At 36.3% G+C, this 22,134-nt stretch overlaps 2 protein-coding genes across 16 annotated transcripts in view; both read right to left on the bottom strand.

Moving 5' to 3' along the window:
* LOC101787092 (ankyrin repeat domain-containing protein 26-like) overlaps positions 1–8,550 on the bottom strand; it is a 151,998-nt gene extending 143,448 nt beyond the window's left edge. For all 15 annotated transcript variants that reach the window (XM_063254345.1, XM_063254341.1, XM_063254343.1 and 12 more), the window contains exons 1-4: positions 8,390–8,550; positions 5,483–5,555; positions 2,146–2,272; positions 1,823–1,878 (exon numbers count right to left, since the gene is read on the bottom strand). In XM_063254345.1, coding sequence (XP_063110415.1) covers positions 1,823–1,878; positions 2,146–2,272; positions 5,483–5,555; positions 8,390–8,535 — 402 coding nt within the window. In that variant the 5' untranslated portion in view covers positions 8,536–8,550. The remainder of the gene's footprint in view (positions 1–1,822; positions 1,879–2,145; positions 2,273–5,482; positions 5,556–8,389) is intronic.
* Positions 8,551–16,199: 7,649 nt separating this feature from the next.
* Positions 16,200–22,134, bottom strand: part of LOC134477230 (putative ankyrin repeat domain-containing protein 30B-like) — a 47,269-nt gene continuing 41,334 nt past the window's right edge. Inside the window, exons 13-17 of the mRNA XM_063254336.1 lie at positions 19,796–19,851; positions 18,984–19,019; positions 18,141–18,176; positions 17,292–17,327; positions 16,200–16,406 (exon numbers count right to left, since the gene is read on the bottom strand). Coding sequence (XP_063110406.1) covers positions 16,354–16,406; positions 17,292–17,327; positions 18,141–18,176; positions 18,984–19,019; positions 19,796–19,851 — 217 coding nt within the window. The 3' untranslated portion in view covers positions 16,200–16,353. The remainder of the gene's footprint in view (positions 16,407–17,291; positions 17,328–18,140; positions 18,177–18,983; positions 19,020–19,795; positions 19,852–22,134) is intronic.

The following is a 22,134-nucleotide window of genomic DNA, read 5'->3' as shown; positions in this document are numbered from 1 at the left end:
TTGCAAAACTGTAAATAACTGTGAGGAAGTAACTGCACTTCCTGCTTCCTGGTCACTGTAGGGTGCTGCAGTGATGGACAGACAGGGCTCATGGTCCTGCCCACAGTGTCCTCCTGGACTTTACTGTGCTGGCTCCTGTTCACTCTTATATTAGCAGCAGTTCACTCTCATTCCCATCTGTACTGAAACCCCCCTCGAAAATTCTTTAACATTTGCAGGCCTAGTGGTGCACACCTGTAATTCCAAACTTCTGGAAGGGTAAGGCATGACAAGCACCAGTTCAAGCCCAGTCTTGGGAATGTGGTTACATAGAAAGACCCTGTCTCAAGTCTAATATGGCTGGTGGTGTAGTGCCATGGGAAGGCCACAGGATGGACTCAAATTAATGAAATAAAAAGTGCTTCTTGTTCATTCGACTGCTCTATCATGATAACATAAGTCTTCACCTAAGATATTCAGTATCTCACTACTTGGTACACAGTGGTACTCTAAAACAGAGATTTATTCAAGTTCACATTTAAAATCTCATCAGGGAAGCCTCAAGCACCAAGCCACTCTCTTCCTATATGCTGTTTCCATCAACAGTTTTACTAAGAGTTTTACCATTTACAAACCAGCAATCTACATGCCCCTCTCATCTTTCTTACTCTTTTCTTCACATTATTATTTTGCTGATCTCATGTTTAGGAAAAAATCTTCAATATTTATTCAGGTAAAACCTTTTATACTTTCAAAGTATTTTTACAATTTTTATCACAAATTTCCTATGACATATAGAAAGCATCACATAAGTAGTAGATCATGTGCCATCTTCATGGTATAATAAGGTCACCAAAAGCCAAATTCGTTAAATTATGTTTCCAAGATTTAGCAGTTACTAACAGACAGAATACTAACACATCTTGTGACTTCAACCACCATCCTGGTACCACAATGCAGGAGCTGCATGGAACAAAGACATTAGCCCTTTCCCAAAATGCTCACTCTAGGGCCAGGGATTTAGCTCAGTGGCTGAAGTGCCTCTCTGGCAAGCACAAGGTTGTGAGTTTGAACCCCAGTAACCGAAAAACAAAACAGAACAAACAAAAAATCAAAATGTTCACTCTAACACAATTTGTCATTATTTACATTTTTATCAGTACAAGCATGGCTGCCATAAAGAGACTCACTGCATTCCACATTCAAAATTGGTTTCTGTTTTTTCAAATAATATAACACCAAACTGTGAGTATAACACCATGTATTGACATCTTGAGTCCTTGATTCTATTGAATTACTACGTTCAGATCGACACCAGGAAACCCAAACATATTAACTATTGCAATTATCATTTATTACTTTGTCAAGTAAAAAACTGTAAAAATTATGATCCAAACATTTTGTCTGAATCTCAGCAGAATTTTCACCCATTGGCCATAGACTGACTGGGAAAAATTCCTCAGATTTTGCTCAGCTTAGTTTCAGAATCCAAGCTGATTGCTTATGACATGTTGCTCCTAGTTTTTAACTGCACTGGCTTCCTTAAATGAATCTTACACAGGTAGCAAAGGTGTGCTCAGACTCCATTCATTTATTCCTTCACCTGCAGTACAAAGGATTCAGCACAGGGCAATTGCATTCATCTATGAACCCAGTGGCATTAACTCTTTGAGACATAATCATACTAAACAGCTAAGCTACACAGGAAATTAGGAACTGTGGTTAAAAACTATAAGGAAAAATTTCTTACAGGTATATGAACAGGTGAGAAAGTATAGTCAAATTTTCCCATTATATTTCAACCTCAACCAATATTTATTTCAAAAATAATTACAGGCAATACCTCAGAATCCCAAGGAGATTCATCATCTGTCTGTGCTTCCAGTGGCAACACAGTATCTATAAAATGTAGTCACAGACACATTAGTTATATTCACTACAATAAATTTTACTCATGTATGCAAATCCATCTGCATTCATGAATATTTCACTAAGATACAAGTCAATGTGAAAAGAATTTCAGAAACAGGTTCAGAAATATGTTGGTGGAAGAAAAATAAGACAATAAAATTTTAAAAGAAATGGATATTATGTTTTGGATCTACACACATTTGAAAATAATAGCATATGAACAAGAACGATTTTCATAGCTAGTCACTAACTTACCAGTTTGAGGAGTTTTCTTCTCATCATCCACATTTGTCACATTTTTGGCTGTTTGCTCTTCTTGTGTTTTTACAAGAACAAACTTACCGTTTTCCAGCCATATAATTTTTGGCCTTTCTGCTTCTTTCTAACAAAAAAAAGGCAGAACAAAAACAAAAATAGCATTACGAAGCATGCAATTGCCCAGTGACCCACCCAGCATAATGGAAATAATCACGGGAAAAAATTTATCAAATCACAGTGACTACTCTGGGAAAAGCTGAAAACAGAAAGCACATTCTGCTCTGCACGGAAGTAGATGCAGATACATGAACACAAATGAAAACAGTGAAATGTGTTTCATTTATTCTACAAATGAGGTACAAAGATACACATCCAAATCAAGTACAATCAGTTCTATCTGGGAAGCTCAGGAAAGGCCATTTCTTTTGAAAGGGAGAGAAAGCACACAGGAAGGCTGTCTAGGGAAGTCAAATTATCACATTTACATTTAAACCTCAACCAATACTTATTTCAAAAATAATTACAAGTGATAGGCAACACCTCAGAATTCAAGAATACCATTTCATTTAAAGAACAAATGAAATACCTCAGAATTCAAAAAGGGACACCAGAAACAAAAGGATGAGGCATGAAACAATACAGCAAAAGAGGGCTGCCCAAGGAAGATGATACAACTAGAATAGTTTCCAGAAGGGCACAAACAGATAAAAAGGAGCAGCAAGGGGAACCACACAAGACTCATCTCAGGCTGGAATGGGAACTTTCCCTTTGTGAAAAGGGAATCTGCAGATTCTTGGCAGCAGTGTAAGATCAATGCCAGAGTTTAATGGGCAGCAGAGCATAAAAGAATATAATGTCTACATGATGGGTGAGAAAATGAGTCTAGAAATGAAAAACAGTTCTCAGAATGTAAAGAATAAGAAAGACTCGATAGTCATCAGAAGAGTGGCTGGGGCCAGGAATTCTCAGCTTCAGAGGTCTGGAGCCATCCAATATCATCGCGGAAAGGTCACAGTCAAGGCCTGCAGAAAGACATCAAGCTGGAGGCCTGGGACTGCAGACACATTGTAGGAGGAGGGGAGAAGATGACCTCACTCAGGAAATCATATCAGTTCAAAAGGTGAAGTATTTGTAGAATACAGCAAACTGAGGTAGTAATGCTAACTATGCTATCCATGGTTCTGAAATTCCTCAAATGAAATCAAGGAGATGCCATTTTTCAATTATATACACTAACTTTTTTTCAGGAAATGAGCATAAACTTTTATTGATATATGTAAATGCTGACTTCTGGGACACTACATAAATATGATTTTAAAATTTAATCATAAGATTTAACACTAAAATATCCATTGAAGATTTTGCCAAAGATTCCTGTTCAAAGAAAAATCTTCCAGGATTTAATGAAATGGAGGCCTGCTGATGTGCACCTGTGTCCTGTGCTAATAGGGCAGCTGAGGTACGATGGTTCCTGAAGCTAGGAGTCAGAAGCCCAACTAATAAGTATAACCAGGTCCATTCTCAAAAAGGGAAACATATTGTAAATTATAGAAGGGAAATGGTGATATATTTACAGAATAAGGTATTTTTGCATACTACTATAACATGAGGGAGAAATGTAAAACCTTATTTAAAAATTCCTATTCTCCCAATAAATGGCATATCCCAATACTTCTAATTTTCTATTTATACCATATGCAATGACAGTTACAAATGGAAGAAAGGTTGCATGCTATTTACCACTACCTGAGAACTGAAGCATTTATAGTAGAGAGAGAAGAAAACACAGTATGTTCCATGAGTTTTTCATTCAGAGAAACAACTGCTAATCAGGATTCTATAGAAAAATTACACTTTGAAAAGATGCACCTAGTAAACATGGAGCTGGCTAAAAGAAAAGATTAATAAATTTTAAGATGACATTCTAACCTATGTTCAGAGTTAAAGGATACTACAATGTACTGTGTGTATCATACCTATTCATTCCTCTGATTTGTTTCCTTATTTGACATAACATTAAACATAACCTGAAATTATATATCCTAAGCACAGTAAGGAAATATACACTTTAGGGCATATTTTTAGAAACTCAATGTACTTATTTATTACATAAATCATGCATACATTACTTGAAAAGTTCTACTAGGTAGAAATCCATTCATTAACATTCAAATGGTATTAAAATGCCTCTTAATACAAAACACCGCACTGCAGGTCTTCAGAATTCACACAACATCTTTCTAATCTCCAGAAACTCACAGTACTGTGGGAGTTTTAAATGAATATTTGGAAGTACAAAAACTTCTGAAACTTGAAATGTCAGAATGAGATTTGGACACTTCAACTGTATATTTTAAAAATTATAATGCTTACAATTACTTAATCATTACCACTTGCTTTTTTAGACCATCTAGCTCTAGGACTGGTCATTATTTTGACCACAACAAGTATTCTTCAAAAAGATGAAAAATTTTAAAAATGTTATCCTCTTAATGGAGGAATCACTTAGAAAACACGGTGCAGGCAGGTGTAGTAGCACATTCAACCCAGCACTGAAGGTGAGGCTAAAGATCCCAAATTCCAGTCCTGATTAAAAAACAAATTCAATTAATTAAAAAAATGAGGACCAGGGGTAGACCTTCTTGCACAGGCCCTGTCATCAACTCCCAGGAACAAAAGAAATAAAATAGCAACAATGAAAATCCTGCACTTCTAAAGTTTGATGACACAGATACAGATAACTTTGATGAAACATTTTAAATTTCTAAGCTGTCACAGTTTCCAATATTATTTTAGTCCAACAACAGAACCAATAAAGGCAACAGAAAAGCTCTCATAAAAACAGTATGACAGTAAAATAAAATGTACTTAAAGGAAAAAATGTTTTATCTCTAAGTTGCTCAAATGAAGGCACCAAAGTTCCCTGATTATTGAAAGGACTAATAAGATCATAAAATATTTTTTAGGTATGAGTGCTATGAAGATCTTGGTAGTAAGATTTTCAAGCCATGGCAAGGTCCACTTATCCAAATGATCCTTGACCAAATATTGTATTTCCGCCATCATGGCAAAGGTTTAACAGACACAATTTTCCTGTCACTGTATGTTTTCTAACCCATTAGTTTTTTCAGTCACAAATACTTCAAAGTATGTACCAGTTATTTACCAAAGGGGTGGAAATTCTTTTTGACTAGGCATAGTTCTCTAAAATGAACTTCGTGGATCAATGTTCCATATAAATTCAGGGTAGCTACACCACTGTTAAATTTGAAGACTAAGTGCAATACAATGCAAAACTAAGAGGAAGAAAACTAACATTACGAAAGACACTTACCTTGTTATCCAGAAGAAAGTCAGTGTCATCTGATGTAGGCCAGGAATTAACAGGACCGGGTTTTCTGGAAGAGCTGGGGAGCAAAAACACACAATGGCAGTGGGTGAGTTTCATTCTTTAAAAACTGGTGAAAGCTTGGCTATCTGTGTATCAAATGATGGTTCGTGGTTGACACAACTAAAATTTAACTTGTAGTTTTGAAATATTTTAGATGTTTCCTTCTGTCTTCACTTATTCCAATCTACGAAACACTCAGCATAGTCTCACTTTCACTCCCAAAGCGTGACAGCCAAGAGACCAGCACAGTCTAAAAGTCATTTCTCTTTACAAATTGCCTCCTCTGAAGGCTGAAGTGAAAATGCAATCAATGGCCAACAAAAGTTGTTACCTGGACTCAAAAATGCCTGGTAACCTCAAGGTGAAAAGATTCACCGTCCCCTTTCCCTGGTCTGTCTCTGTTTCAATGACTAATCTGGTTGTGATGGTTTTGGTTTAAGTGTCCCCTTTAGTGGGAAGGTGTTTGGACCATGGGGACCCTATACTCAGCATGCCCTCATCCATCTGCAAGTTCAGTAGCTCACTGTGCCCTTAGCAGGTCGGGTCTGCTCTGAGGCAGGCCACTGGGTCCTGACCTGGATGGGTGAATTCTCACCCCTGGTTGTTCAGCCCTCTCACTGCTCCTGCCTGCAGGAGCTTTCCTCTACCTTGTCTCCCTGCTAAGGAATTTCTTCCTTGGAGCCTGAACTGAGTCAAAATAAATCTTTCCTCCTTTAAAACACTGGGGTTGAGCAATTTCCTCCATTAATGCAAAAGTTAGTGAAAGTCAGTTTGATGCTAAGTAACTCTGGAATGGCAGTCTTTTTCTACTATCAAAGCCCCTTACAGTAAGACAACTCTGTTTCTTACCCTTTACCATAAAAACAGGACATTGAACTATAAAAATATCTGAAGGTTAAAAGTATGGAAATCAAAGAAAAAAATGTGTATGTGAGTTGATAAATCTCTTCCCAGGGAAATTAAACTATTAAAAATTATAAAATCCAATTATTTTTCCTGTATGGCTTTGCTTTTTTCACCTACACATAAATTGGTGAAACTTTCACAGACACACTGACATTCAAGCAGGATCTAGCTGGAAAATCAGCCCTGGCAGCTGCTCCTCTGTTATCCTAAGTCTAATCTAAAGTCCTTCTGAAAGGGCTCCTACTCCTGGGCTGCTCAATGGAGGGCTCCACAAGAGTCTTCACCTAAACTTTTCAGTCTATGAAGGCATAGATTCCTGCAACAAGGATGAACTCAAGTAAGCAACAGTAGCTGTTCCTGAAAAGAAAGCTATTTGTGTCACAATCACCTACCCTCAGCAGAAGCAAGGTACTGATAATCAAATGGGCACGTCTGACTTCCAGGCCTACCTTCCATCTACAGGAAGCACATCAGCCAATGGAGTAAAGAGGTGGAGGTGACAGACATCTGTCCTGGGTCACAGGCCCATGAAGTTCAGCAACTTATGGTTCCCAGTGGACTTTGGGGCCTGAGCCACCCTACATGAACTGAGAAGGAAGGTGGCCATGGGACATTCCTCCCTGCTCTAGAGACTTCCCAATGGCTCACATTACCCTAAGCAATCCAACACCAATCTTCAAGTTTCTCAGTTTCTCCAACTGAACAAAAGGGCAACAATCTTTTCAGGTATCTTTAAACCTTCACTTTTAATATGCCTTTTGAAATAATGCTCACTAATTTGGGCTTCAATTTCTGTATTATCTTTATTAAACTTGTGACAAACCTCAACTTTCTGATTTCTAATACCCAAGTCTTGCCCAATTCGACGCTGCTCTTCAAACTTGCCTTCCCTCATGAATTCTACTGTCATGCTCTCCCACTGGGCATGCTAGACCTGCTCCTCTCTTCTGCTATGGAAACTCTCACAGAAGGAGACATGAGGAAGTGTATTAGTCTCAGCAACGATAGAACCTGATTTCAATTTCATTTTTACCATGAACTATATTCAGATAAGTCACTTTAATATCATTGTGCTTCAAATTCTCTATGATACAACCATGTGGCTAGAATGTTAAGCAGGTTGAGGCAATAGAAGGTATTTTTATTGGTCTCTTAGATTCCTTAGAACCTGAAAGTCTACTTATTTTTTACTCTGCTTAAGGAACAATAAGAAATACTAAGCAGCATAAGCACTTGCCTTGCAAGCATGCAGTCGTGAGATTTGATTTCTGGTACTAAAAAAAAAATACTAAGGCAGCAGAAATAAAAAAAAATACCAAGTAGAAGAAAAATTTTTTAAAAAGTCAAGAAAATATTTTACTTAAGAGGAAAAAAAATCATAGAACTAGGCAATAGTAATAGCCTGAAAGGAAAACCAAACTGGGAAATTGGTGAATAGACACATGCATTAAAAATGTCATTGCAATAAACCCTCAACATAAATAATATAAGATGATTTACATAAAGATAGTCTTAACTACCACATCTCCCCTAAGTTCTATAGTGGTAAAAACAAGAAACTGGCTATCAATTCAATCATTATCTTTAGAATAAACTCACCAACTTCTCAGGAAAACTAAGCAGACTTGACATGTCCCTTATGGTGACTTTCTACATTGATCTTAAATGACCTGCATTTGGATCCCAGCACTGCAGAGGGCAATGGAAGGCATCTGGGAGCCAGGCAGGCTAACAGTCAACACATGGGTCAGTTACTTCTTAATTATGAGACCATGGACCATTTAAATAACCCCCATTCATAACAGCAGCCAAATTAATAAAACTGGATTAAAACAGTACAGGTACTTTGTCTGGCCTGGAACAGAACACTAAAAAACATTATTTTCTTTTTCTGCACTCACTAATTAGTCACTGTATGATATTTAAAAACCTGTAAATTCTTACCTGGTTAGAGATTCATCTTCAGAAATAGCAGGTGCTATTAAAGAAAAAGGTAAAATATATTTTGAATTAACAAAAATATAAACTATTAAAGTATAACTCTGATGTTTTGACACAAAATAGTCTTTTGGGCTACATCTGTAGCCCATTCTACAATCAGTATTAATTATGCTATTGATATGCAATGCAATAAGAAATCTCACTTCCTATTTTTTATTTAAGAAATGCAGGGAAGAAGAGAATTTACCTACATTTGATAGCTAAATGAGCAATAGTGCTGTGCACAATCACATCCTACCTAAAGGTATTATATTGACAGAAATGGTACCATTAGCAGTATCACTGGCATAAGCTGACATGGCAAACAAAGAGCATGACTTTCCTAGAGTAGTGGCACTAGGAACGATCATAAAAGATACACTTATTTTCTTAAGACACAAGGCAGCTGCTGTAGCATTCAGTTGGAACTGTAGAGTTTGAAGAGGAAATACTTTAGCTCAAGGAAGCTGTAAAGGGCATTCTAATTTGCAGCATGGCAAAATATGGGAAGCACACCTGAAACAAGCACCATTGCAATGATTTCCAGCTCTCAGTGGAGAAGAGCTCAGGAGAAGTCTGTGCACTTACTCTTGCTATTCCTCTCCTAGGGAAGATGCTAAGGAGCTCCCTTAGTTCTCCCTGGTTTCTCTGTCATATGTGTGATGGAAACAGGGCTCAAGTTCATCTGCTATCTTACTTCCCATGGAAAGAACCACTTCAGAGCTCTAGCCCTTACAAGCTGGTCCAGTCTGAAAAGCTTAAAAGCCAGCACCGGGGAGGTTGCAACCAGCTGCCAGGGAGCACTATCTTACATGGAATAATGAAAACATACAAATGAAACCACTAACTCACTGAGCCTCTCAGAATGTGACAAGTGAAAGACAAAATTTTACGTCATGTAAACTTTGGGAAAAAAACAAAACAACACAAAGAACCAAAAGCCTCTGATTTCCCGTGACAGAGAACCTATTCATACAAAGTCAGGGCTGGGGTTGGACTCAGTGGTAAACATGTGTGCACAGCACGCACAAGACCACTGAGTCCCTAGTACTGAAGGAGTGAGGACCAATAATAATAATGATAAAATCGGTCATGTTTTACTAACTTAACATGACTTGCACTCAAAGGAAGAGGAGCATTTTGACTCACCTATAGCTTTCATTACTCCCTCATCTTACTTCCCATCTCCAGGTAAGAATGAAAGCCCTGAGGCACTTTGAGAAGCACAGCACTCGCCAGTGTCTGCCTCCATTCTCAAAGGTTCTGTCTGGACCCAACAGAACAAGGTGGTGCAGTTCGTGCTCTGAAGTTCAGCATGATGTCACTTTTGGCAACCCTCCTCATGATGAGGAATCCACATAGAAAGCAGGCCAGCTCAGCATGTGGAGCACATGCCATCAGCGCATATTCATACAAGCATGAAAAACACAAAAACTAAGGCTGGAGGTATAGCTCCATGGTAAATCATTGACCTGGAATGGCCAAAGCACTGGCTTCGGTCCCTAGCAACATCCCCAATAAGAGGAAAAAAAGGCAGTTCAAGTAACAGCTTTATTGGCTACATTCAGTTAGCTTGAACAGTTATTGCTTTTAATCTTCAAAAATTATCCACTGTATCATTTCAATGAAGGAGCAGATCTGCTAAAATGATCACTGCCAGGAAAATGAAAAGTTCAGTGGTTGCAGTATTGGTGGGGTGGTGCAGGGCCAGGGAGGCAATGAACAAATAGCACAAAGGAGCTGTCTGAGGCATGACACTGCTAAAGGAAACACACAACAAATTCCAATCCACCATCACATGAAGAATGCTAACAGTGAAACTTAGTGTTAAATGCAGACTTTGGATGGGAACCAAGGACCAGTGTAAGTCATCGTCTATAACAAGTGTACTACTCTAGAGGACAGCACTGGCCATGGAGGGAGGCAACTCGTGTGAGAGGCACACAGTCTACTGGAAATCTCTGGAGCTTTCTTTCAATTTTGCTGTGAACTTAAGCCTGATATTTTAAAATGTTCATAGTGCAAAGGGTACAGTTCAGTGGAGGGGCACTTGCCTTGCATGAATGGAGTCCGAGGTCTACCAATCACTGCAAAAAAGAACGCATAGAAAATAAAAGAGAAGAAACAAAGCTATTCATTAAAGATAGTTACTAAACCCAGTACTGCAGAAGATACGGAAAGTCAGTATACCCCTGGAGATAATTACAAGATCAAAGTAGCACAGACTAGATATCATCTCCTAAACTAAAGAATAGGAAAATACGGAGAACAACATAAGTTACAAACTTGGGTGGGAAAATAATGTATAAGTGACTTAAAATTTTATTTTTAGTCACAAAAAACTCTTCTCAGTGATACAATCATACAGTAATATGTTATTTACTAAGTCTAATGCATTTATTGACATATTAAAACTTTATTATATGTTATTACACAGACAGTAAACATAGTGCTTTAAAACTCTTTTCATGTATAGGATTTCAGAAGTAAAAATTAATAAATGGAGTATTTTGAAATAAAAATTTTCCTATACTTAATTTCTTAAATACTTCTGAATTCTGCAGTATTAAGAAAAAAACAAGAACAAATATAAATGCAGCAGTAAATATACTACACATTTGAATAGACCCATCAGATGGAGAATGCCAACAGTTTGCCCTAATGTTAACTGCCAACGTTAGATGATAACGTAACAAAGGACCACTGTAAGTCATCATCTGTAACAAGGGTACTCCTCTAGGGGCGGGCACTGGCCATGGAGGGAAGCAAAACACTTTGTGTGAGAGGGACATGATCAATCAAAGCCCTCTGGATCCTCCTTTCAACTTTGCTGTGAACCTAAGCCAGACATAAAAAACAAAGTTCTTAGTGAAAAGGGTGCAGCTCTGTGGTAGAGCACTTGCCTGACTTGAGTGGAGTCTCGGGTTGAGTGGCAACCACTGCAAAAAGGAAGACAATGAAACAGAAAAAAAAGAGAATAAACAAAGAAACAAAGAAAAAGGTATTATTTAAAGAAAGTTAATGAATCTACTAATACCATGATACAGAAATTTAGTATACAATTGGAGATAATTCAAAAACACAGTAACAGTGTGTAGATATCACCTCCTAAACCAGAGTAGGACATTATACAGAACAATACAAATTACATACTTTAGTGGGAAGATAATAATTGTTAAGTGACTTCAAATTTTATTTTTAGTCACAAAAATCACTTTTCAGTAATACAACCATGTAGTAATATTCTTTTACTAAGTCTAACACATTTACTTAAAAAATTAAAAGTTTACTCTAATGTTAGTACACACAAAGTAACCATACTAATTTAAAACTATTTTTCATGTATAGGATTTCAGAAGTAGAAATTAAAGAAGTGTAACATTTGGATTATAAATTTCCTATAATCATCTCCTAAATTCTTCTGAATATGGAGTATTAACAAACAATTAAGAACAAACATAAATGCAACAGTAAATACCCTACACATTTGAATAGACCCATCAGATGGAGAACACTAACAGTGAACCCTAACATTAACCGCAGATTCAGATTTTAAGGATAAGGGTAGACTCGTGGTAAGTCATCATCTATCACAAGTGTACTACTCTAGGGGAGAGCACTGGCCATGGAAGGAGGCAACTTATGTGTGAGAGGCACATGATCAACTGCAAATCTCTGGAGCTTCCTTTCAATTTTGCAGTGAACTTAAACCTGATATAAGAAAGCAAACTTCTTAGTGTAAAGGATACACCTCAGTGATAGCACACTTGCCTGGCCTGAATGGAGCCACAGGAAAAGGTTGAGGCTCTGCAAAAGGGAAGACAAAAGAAAACAACACAGGAAAAAGCTGTTAATTAAATGTAGTTACCGAAACTACTACTACCATGTTACAGAAACTCAGTATATACCTGGAGATAATTACAAGATCAAAGTAGCACAGAATAGGTATCATCTCCTAATCCAAAGAATAGGAAAATATATAGAACAATATAAGTCACATACCTAGGCAAGAAAATAATTGATAGGTGACTTAACATTTTATTTTTATTTACAACAATCACTTCTTAGTGATACAATCATGTAGTAAAATGGTTTTACTAGGTCTAATGCATTTATTAAAATATTAAAACTTCACTATAATGTTAGTGCACAGATACTGGACATACTGATTTAAAATACTTTATCATGTACAAGATTACAAAATTGAAAATTAAATAAAAGGAATATTTTAAATCATAATTTCCTATATTTCATGTCTTAAATATTTATGAATTCTGGAATTTAACACAAAATTAAGAACAAATATAAATGCAACAGCAAATACACTACACATTTGAATAGACCCATCAGATGGAGAACACTAACAGTGAAACTAATATTAACTGCAGATTTGGATTATAATAATGGACCGGTTTAAGTCACTCTCCATAGCAAGTGTTCTAGTCTAAGGGAGGGCACTGGCCATAGAGGGAGGCAACTTATGTGTGAGAGGTACATGATCAACTGCAAATCTCTGGATCTTCCTTTCAATTTTGCTGTGAACTTAAGCCTGAAATTTAAAAAAACAGTTTATAGTGCAAAGGGTACAACTCCATGGTACAGCACTTGCCGGATACGAATGGAATCTCAGGTTTTTTGGCAACCACTGCAAAAAAGAAAAGAATGGAACCAAAAAGAAAACAGAAGAGAAGAAACAAAGAAGAAAAGCTATTAATTAAAGACAGGTACTGAAACTATTACCATGTTATAGAAACTCAATGTACAATAGGAGGTAATTCCAAGATCAAAGTAGCACACTATTACTATCATCTCCTAAACCAAAGAGTGGAATATTATACAAAGCCATATAAATTAAATACTTAAGTGGGAAAATAATTCATAAGAGGGGCAACATTTTAAGTCAAACACATTTGTTTAAAATGTTAAAAGTTTAATCTTAATTCACACAAAGTAGCCATAGTGATTTAAAACATTTTCATGTACAGGAATTCAAGGAAAATTAAATGAATGAAGTATTTTAGGTTATAAATTTCCTATAATTCATTTCCTAAATTCTTCTAAATATGGAGTATTAACAAAAAATTAAACACAAATATAAATTGAACTGTAAATACACTTCACATTACAATAGAACCATGAGATGGGGAACACAAACAGTGAATCCTAACACTGACTGCAGACTTCGCTTGGTAATGATGGGCCAGTGTAAGTCATTGTCTACACTAAGTGTACTACTTTAGAGGAGGGCACTGCCTGTGGAGGGAGGCAACTCATGTGTGAGAGGCACACAGTCTACTGGAAATCTCTGGATCTTCCTTTCAATTTTGCCGTGAACTTAATCCTGATGTTTATAAATGTTCATAGTGCAAAGGGTACAGTTCAGTGCAGGGGCACTTGCCTTGCGTGAGTGGAGTGCCAGGTCTACCAATCCCTGGAAAAGAGAACACATAAAAAATAAAAGAGAAGAAACACAGCTGTTAATTAAAGATAGTTACTGAACCCACTACTGCAGAAGATACAGAAACTCAGTATACCCCTGGAGATAATTACAAGATCAAAGTAGCACAGACTAGATATCATCTCCTAAACTGAAGAATAGGAAAATATGGAGAACAACGTAAGTTAAAATCTTGGGGGGGGAAATAATGTATAAGTGACTTAACATTTTATTTTTAGTCACAAAAACTCTTCTCAGTGATACAATCATACAGTAATATGGTTTTTACTAAGTCTAATGCATTTATTAACATATTAAACCTTCACTATATGTTATTACACAGACACTAAACATAGTGATTTAAAACTCTTTTCATGTATAGGATTTCAGAAGTAAAAATTAATAAATGGAGTGTTTTGGAATAAAATTTTCCTACAGTTAATTTCTTAAATACTTCTGAATTCTGCGGTATTAAGAAAAAAACAAGAACAAATATAAATGCAGCAGTAAATATACTACACATTTGAGTAGACCCATCAGATGGAGAACGCCAACAGTTTGCCCTAATGTTAACTGCCAACATTAGATGATAACGATGGACCACTGTAAGTCATCATCTGTAACAAGGGTACTCCTCTAGGGGCGGGCACTGGCCATGGAGGGAAGCAAAACACTTTGTGTGAGAGGGACATGATCAATCAAAGCCCTCTGGATCCTCCTTTTAACTTTGCTGCGAACCTAAGCCAGACATAAAAAACAAAGTTCTTAGTGAAAAGGGTGCAGCTCTGTGGTAGAGCACTTGCCTGACTTGAGTGGAGTCTCGGGTTGAGTGGCAACCACTGCAAAAAGGAAGACAATGAAACAGAAAAAAAAAGAGAATAAACAAAGAAACAAAGAAAAAGGTATTATTTAAAGAAAGTTAATGAATCTACTAATACCGTGATACAGAAATTTAGTATACAATTGGAGATAATTGAAAAACACAGTAACAGTGTATAGATATCACCTCCTAAACCAGAGTAGGACATTATACAGAACAATACAAATTACATACTTTAGTGGGAAGATAATAATTGTTAAGTGACTTCAAATTTTATTTTTAGTCACAAAAATCACTTTTCAGTAATACAACCATGTAGTAATATTCTTTTACTAAGTCTAACACATTTACTTAAAAAATTAAAAGTTTACTCTAATGTTAGTACACACAAAGTAACCATACTAATTTAAAACTATTTTTCATGTATAGGATTTCAGAAGTAGAAATTAAAGAAGTGTAACATTTGGATTATAAATTTCCTATAATTCATGTCCTAAATACTTCTGAATATGGAGTATTAACAAAAAATTAAGAACTAACAAAAACGCAACAGTAAATACCCTACACATTTGAATAGACCCATCAGATGGAGAACACTAACAGTGAACCCTAACATTAACTGCAGATTCAGATTTTAAGGATAAGGGTAGACTCGTGGTAACTCATCGTCTATCACAAGTGTACTACTCTAGGGGAGAGCACTGGCCATGGAAGGAGGCAACTTATGTGTGAGAGGCACATGATCAACTGCAAATCTCTGGAGCTTCCTTTCAATTTTGCAGTGAACTTAAACCTGATATAAAAAAGCAAACTTCTTAGTGTAAAGGATACACCTCAGTGATAGCGCACTTGCCTGGCCTGAATGGAGCCACAGGAAAAGGTTGAGGCTCTGCAAAAGGGAAGACAAAAGAAAACAACACAGGAAAAAGCTGTTAATTAAATGTAGTTACCGAAACTACTACTACCATGTTACAGAAACTCAGTATATACCTGGAGATAATTACAAGATCAAAGTAGCACAGAATAGGTATCATCTCCTAAACCAAAGAATAGGAAAATATATAGAACAATATAAGTCACCTACTTAGGCAAGAAAATAATTGATAGGTGACTTAACATTTTATTTTTATTCACAACAATCACTTCTTAGTGATACAATCATGTAGTAAAATGGTTTTACTAGGTCTAATGCATTTATTAAAATATTAAAACTTCACTATAATGTTAGTGCACAGATACTAGACCGACTGATTTAAAACACCTTTTCATGTACAGGATTACAGAAGTTAAAATTCAATAAAAGGCATATTTTGAATTATAATTTCCTACACTTCATGTCTTAAATACTTATGAATTGTGGAATTTAACACAAAATTAAGAACAAATATAAATGCAACAGCAAATACACTACACATTTGAATAGATCCATCAGATGGAGAACACTAACAGTGAACCTTAGTGTTAATTGCAGACTTTGGATGGCAACGATGGACCAGGGTAAGTCATCATCAATAAGGAGTGTACTACTCGAAGGGAGCACACTGCCTGTGAAGGGAGGGAACCCATCTTTGAGAGGCACATGATCACCCGAAATGTCTGGATCTTCCTCTCAACTTTTCTTTGAACTTAATCCTAATTTAAAAAACAAAGTTCTTAGTGCAAAGGACACAGCTAACTTGTAGAGAACTTGCCTGGCAAGGATGGAGTCCCAGGTAAGGTTATATCTGCAAAAATGAAAAGTAAAAACATTAAGAAAGAAAGAAAGAAAATAAGAAAGAAAGAAAGAAAGACAGAAAGAAAGAAAGATAGAAAGAAAGAAAGACAGAGAGAGAAAAAGAGAGAAAGAAAGACAAAAAACTATTAATTGCAGGTAGTTACTGAATCCACTACTACCATGTTACAGAAACTCAGTATACAATTAGAGATGATTCCAAAATCAAACTAGCACAGTATAGGTAACGTCTCATAAATGAGTAGGAAAATATGGAGAACAATATAAGTTATAAACTTGGGTGAAAAAATAACTGAGAAGTGACTTAACACTTTTTTTAGTAACAAAAATCACTTCTGATACAACTGTGTAATAATACGCTTTCACAAAGATTAATGCATTTATTAATATATTAACACGTTGCTAAAATATTAGTACATAGAAAGTAGCCATACGAATTTGTAACTCTTTTTCATGTTTAGGATTTCAGAAGTAAAACTTAAATAAATGGAGTATTTCAGATAAAAATTTTCTATACTGCATTTCTTAAATACTTCTGAATTTTGCAGTATTAAAAAATTAAGAACAAACATAAGTTCAACACTAAATGCACTACACAGCTGAGTAGACCCATCAGATGGAGAACACTAACAGTGAAACTAATATTACCTGCAGATTTGGATTATAATAATGGACCGGTTTAAGTCACTGTCTATAACAAGTGTTCTAGTCTAAGAGATGGCACTGGCCATAGAGGGAGGCAACTTATGTGTGAGAGGTACATGATCAACTGCAAATCTCTGGATCTTCCTTTCAATTTTGCTGTGAACTTAAGCCTAAAATTAAAAAAAAAACAGTTTATAGTGCAAAGGGTACAACTCCATGGTACAGCACTTGCCTGGTACGAATGGAATCTCGGGTTTTTTGGCAACCACTGCAAAAAAGAAAAGAATGGAACCGAAAAGAAAACAGAAGAGAAGAAACAAAGAAGAAAAGCTATTAATTAAAGATAGGTATTGAAAGTATTACCATGTTATAGAAACTCAATGTACAATAGGAGATAATTCCAAGATCAAAGTAGCACACTATTAGTATCATCTCCTAAACCAAAGTGTGGAATATTATACAAAGCCATATAAATTAAATACTTAAGTGGGAAAATAATTCATAAGAGTGACAACATTTTAATTTTAGTCACAAAAATCACTTTTCAGTAATACACTCTTGTAGTAATATTCTTTTACTAAGTCAAACATATTTATTCAAAATATTAGAAGTTTAATCGTAATTCACACAAAGTAGCCATAGTGATTTAAAACTTTTTCATGTATACGAATTCAAGCAAAATTAAATGAATGAAGTATTTTAGGTTATAAATTTCCTATAATTCATTTCCTAAATTCTTCTAAATATGGAATATTAACAAAAAATTAAACACAAATATAAATTGAACTGCAAATATACACTTCACCTTACAGTACACCCATGAGATGGGGAACACTAACAGTGAATCCTAACACTGACTGCCGACTTTGCTTGGTAATGATGGGCCAGTGTAAGTCATTGTCTACACCAAGTGTACTACTTTAGCGGAGGGCACTGGCCGTGGAGGGAGGCAACCCATGTGCAAGTGGCACGTGATCTAACAAAAATCTCTGGATCTTGCTTTCAATTTTGCTGCAAAATTAAACCTGATTTAAAAAAAAATCTTAGTGCAAAGGGTACAGCTCACTGATAGAGCACTTACCTGGCATGGATGGAGCCTCAATTTTAATTGCAACCACTGCAAAAAAGAAGACAAAAGAAAAGAAAAGCATACAGGAGAAAAGAAAGAAACATAGGTTAAAAGCTATTAAATGAAAATAGTTACTAAATCTACTAGTATCATGTTACAGAAGCTCAGTATACAAATTCACATAATTCCAAGATCAAAGCACCACAGTATAGGTACAATCTCCTAAAGCAAAGAACGGGAAAATATCCAGAAAAATATAAATTATACAACTAAGTGAAAATAATTGAGAAAAGTGACTTAACATATTAGTTCTAGTCAAAAATTCACTTTTTAGTGATATAACCATATTATAATTTTCTTTCACTAAGTCTAACACATTTACTTAAAAAATTAAAACTTTAATGTTAGTGTGTATAAATCAGCCATACTGATTTAGAACTCTTTTTCATGTATGGGATTTCTGAAGTAAAAATTAAATAAATGGAGTATTTAGATCATTAATTTCCTATACTGAATTTCTTAAATACTTCTGAATTCTGCAGTGTTAAGAAAAAAATGAAGAGTAAACATAGATGCAACAATAAATATGTTACACATTTCAAAACAGCCATCTGATAGAGAACACTAAAAGTGATACTTTGAATGGTAACGATGGACCCCTGTAAATCATAGTCTATAACAAGCATTCTAATGTAGTGGAGGCCTCTGGCCCCTGAGGAAAGCAACCCATGTGTGAGAGGCACATAATAAACCAGAAATTTTTGGATATCCTCTTAATTTTGCTGTGAACTAAAACCTGATATAAAAAACAAACTTCTTGGAGCAAAAGATACACCTGAGTGGAGGGGTACTTGCCTGGTGTTAAAAAAGTCTCAGATTCACTTGCAACCACTACAAATAAGAGAACAGAAGAGATAAAGAAAAGAAACAAAGAGAAAACACTATTAATTGAACATAGTTACTGAATCTACCATTACCATGTTACAGAAACTCGGTATACAATTGGAGATAATTCCAAGATCAAAGTAGCAGTGATAGATATTATCTCCTGAACTGAGGAGTAACAAATTATACAGATCCATATAAATGACATACTTAGGATGGAAAATAACTGATAAAAGTGACTTAGCATGCTATTTTTAGTCACAAAAATCACTTTTCAGTAATAAAATCATGGAGTAATATTCCTTTACTAAGTCTAATCCATTACTTAAAATATTAAAAGTTTACTCTAATGTTAGTGCACAGAAAGTAGCCACACTGGTTTAAAATTCTTTTTTGTGTTTAGAATTTTAGAAGTAAAAATTAAATAAATGGAATGTTTTAGATTAGGTCTTTCTTGTAATTCATTTCTTAAATAATTCTGAGTTCTGAATTATTAAAAAAATTAAGGAAATATAAATTTAATTGACACAGTGAATGTTTTAACTCCTCTGTGTTCAAAGTTTTTTCTTACTCTTTTCCTTTTTTGTTGTTTTTGTCTTTTGTTTTTTGTTCTTTGAGACAGGGTCTCACTATGTAGTGCAGGATTGCCTTCAACACAAGAAGGTACTCCTGCCTCAGCCTCGCCAGTGCTGGGGTTACAGGTTTGTGCCTTCACACTCATCCTTTTGTCTTTGAAAATCAAGACAGGGCCACCAAGTGTAATTCACTATGAGAAGTCTTACCTGCAGGGCTATTGTCAGAATTTGAAGATTCCTTTTTTTCACATTGAGAATTTTTTCTATGCAAAAAAAGTGATTTAAAATTGATATAAAACATATTAAATTACTAAGCGTATTTCAGACAATGTTAGATCTAATATGAAAACTTTACTCCAATACTTTAAATCTGTCATGTCTACAAAACTTTATTACACCTGTAATTAAGGAAGAAAAAACAGTAAGTAAAGTGAGGCAGGCATCAATCAAGAAAGGCAAGACAGCTCCAAGCATTAGCTGGATTAGCACAATTTAAGAGAAACTGTCTTGAAATCACAAGCTCCGGCTCGAAAACCAACAGCTGTTTCTTTTTGCATAAGTCATTTCCCTTAGACTCAAAGTCTTATAAACTGTAAGGACTTGGCTAATTTAGTTTACCAGAATCCCATGAAGGTTTGATGAGGTAACATAGAAACCTGCTCTCAGAAATAATAAAGTAAGGGGTGAGTAGTTCCTAAATGCTCACCTAATTTGGAATTCCAACTACAACCCAACGTGTGTATTTTCAGATTGTAGTATTCAAGTGCTGTAGTTACCAGAAAATAATGGGTCTTAATTTGGACTATGAGCTCTTCTCTTCTCTGTGGTTTGTAATTCATGGCATATCAACTTTTAAATAATTTATAACTAAGTCTATTTATAAATATCTCATTAAATTGGACAATACATTTGTCTTCTACTACTGAACTAGTTATGCCAATGGCAGAAAAGTAACAGATATCAAGACCTGGAATAAAACTTCAAGCAGAACACATAACTGTATCAGACAAACATGACCGGACAGGGAAAATCAAATAAGAATTAATACAATTGTGATGGAGCTGTTTAATTCCCCATTGTCACAAAGACATAAACCAAGTAGACAAAAATCAGCAAACAAATATCAGAACTGAATAAAACCTGTGAACAAGTGGACTTGGTAAGTGTTTACAACATTCCACCGAACAACATTAGGATACATGTTCTTCTCAGCTGCAAATGGGACATTCTCTAGACCATATACTGGCCCACAGAATACGCTTAAGTAAGTACTAAGGAACTGAACTTATCCCAGGCATATTTCCTGATGACATCCCAGTGAAACTGGAAATTAACACCAAAAGAAACCGCAAAAATTCCATAAACACATGGAAATAAATAACATACTCTTGAACAACCAATGGGTCACAGATGAAATTAAAAAAGAAATTAAACAATGTCTACAATTAAATGAAAATGCAGATACAACTTCCTGAAACCTTTGGAATGCAATGAAAGTAGTCCTATGGGAAATTTGTAATAGTGAAGTCTCACACCAGAAAAACAGAAAGAGCAAAAACTGGGACTTCCAGGAGAACATAGCGGACAGATAACAGCAGCTATGGAGGCTGCTTCTAAGACTTGGCTCAGAAGTCAGGAATGGTGTGGAGTAAGGAGAAATAAACCAGTGGAGATATGCTCTACTGACCCAGGAACGAACTGGGCTGAGAGAAACCAACTTGGAATGCAGTCCTGGTGCTAGAACAGGAACAGAAAAGCCTCAGCCTGGAGGCTGGACCCCGCGCCATTGGAAGCCGCGATTTGGGTTTTCCACCATGCAGTGACTGCATCTGCATCGGCTCGGCAGGGAGAGAGATGTGCAGAAGTTCTGAGAACGGGAATTGGTGAACAGAGTTGAAAACAGGATGGACGGGAGCCATGCACTGACTTGTGGTGAGGTGAGTAAGAGAAACTGACACTCTACCACAGTTTGACTCCAGTGGAAAGCATTCTGGGACTGGGCAGACTTGCGGGAGCAGGGCGCTGTGGCGACTTCAGCCACATATGCCCCTCTCAGGCGGGATTGGTGAGAAGTGCCTAGCCTATGTGACGCTGCTGGCCGAGACCCAGTAGGCTAGCACAACCCAGATCCCAGAGCCTGAGGGTGGCCTGGAGGGGTGGGCCCCGTGTAGGCTGCCTGGTCTGCAACTTCCTGGTGTGCTGTGGCGGGTGGGAACACCTAGCCGGCGCAATTCGATCAGGTTGTGGCTGATAGGGAGGGAAGCTGGGCCTCCTATATAAGCTTGCATATATAAGGAACAAAGAATATGGGAAGAGGGAGCCCCTAATCCTGAGAAACAGGCAAGAGCGGACACCGCACCAATAGACATAAAGCGCCATCTAGAGAGCCTCATAGATCAGTTCAGGAATGAAGTTATTAATGACCTGAAGCTAGAAGTAAGCAGAATAGTTAGAGAAATGCTAAGCACCACCCAAGAAAAAACGGATGGTGGAATGCAAGAACAGAAAAAGAGGGGAGAATTGTTTGATGGAGAAAATAGAGAAAG

Source organism: Cavia porcellus, unplaced genomic scaffold (assembly GCF_034190915.1).
Source record: "Cavia porcellus strain 051 isolate PalLab524CR breed Dunkin Hartley unplaced genomic scaffold, mCavPor4.1 scaffold_8, whole genome shotgun sequence".
Taxonomy (NCBI): Eukaryota; Metazoa; Chordata; class Mammalia; order Rodentia; family Caviidae; genus Cavia; species Cavia porcellus.
Note: the sequence above shows the minus strand (reverse complement) of the source record. Positions and strands in the feature narration are given on the sequence as shown.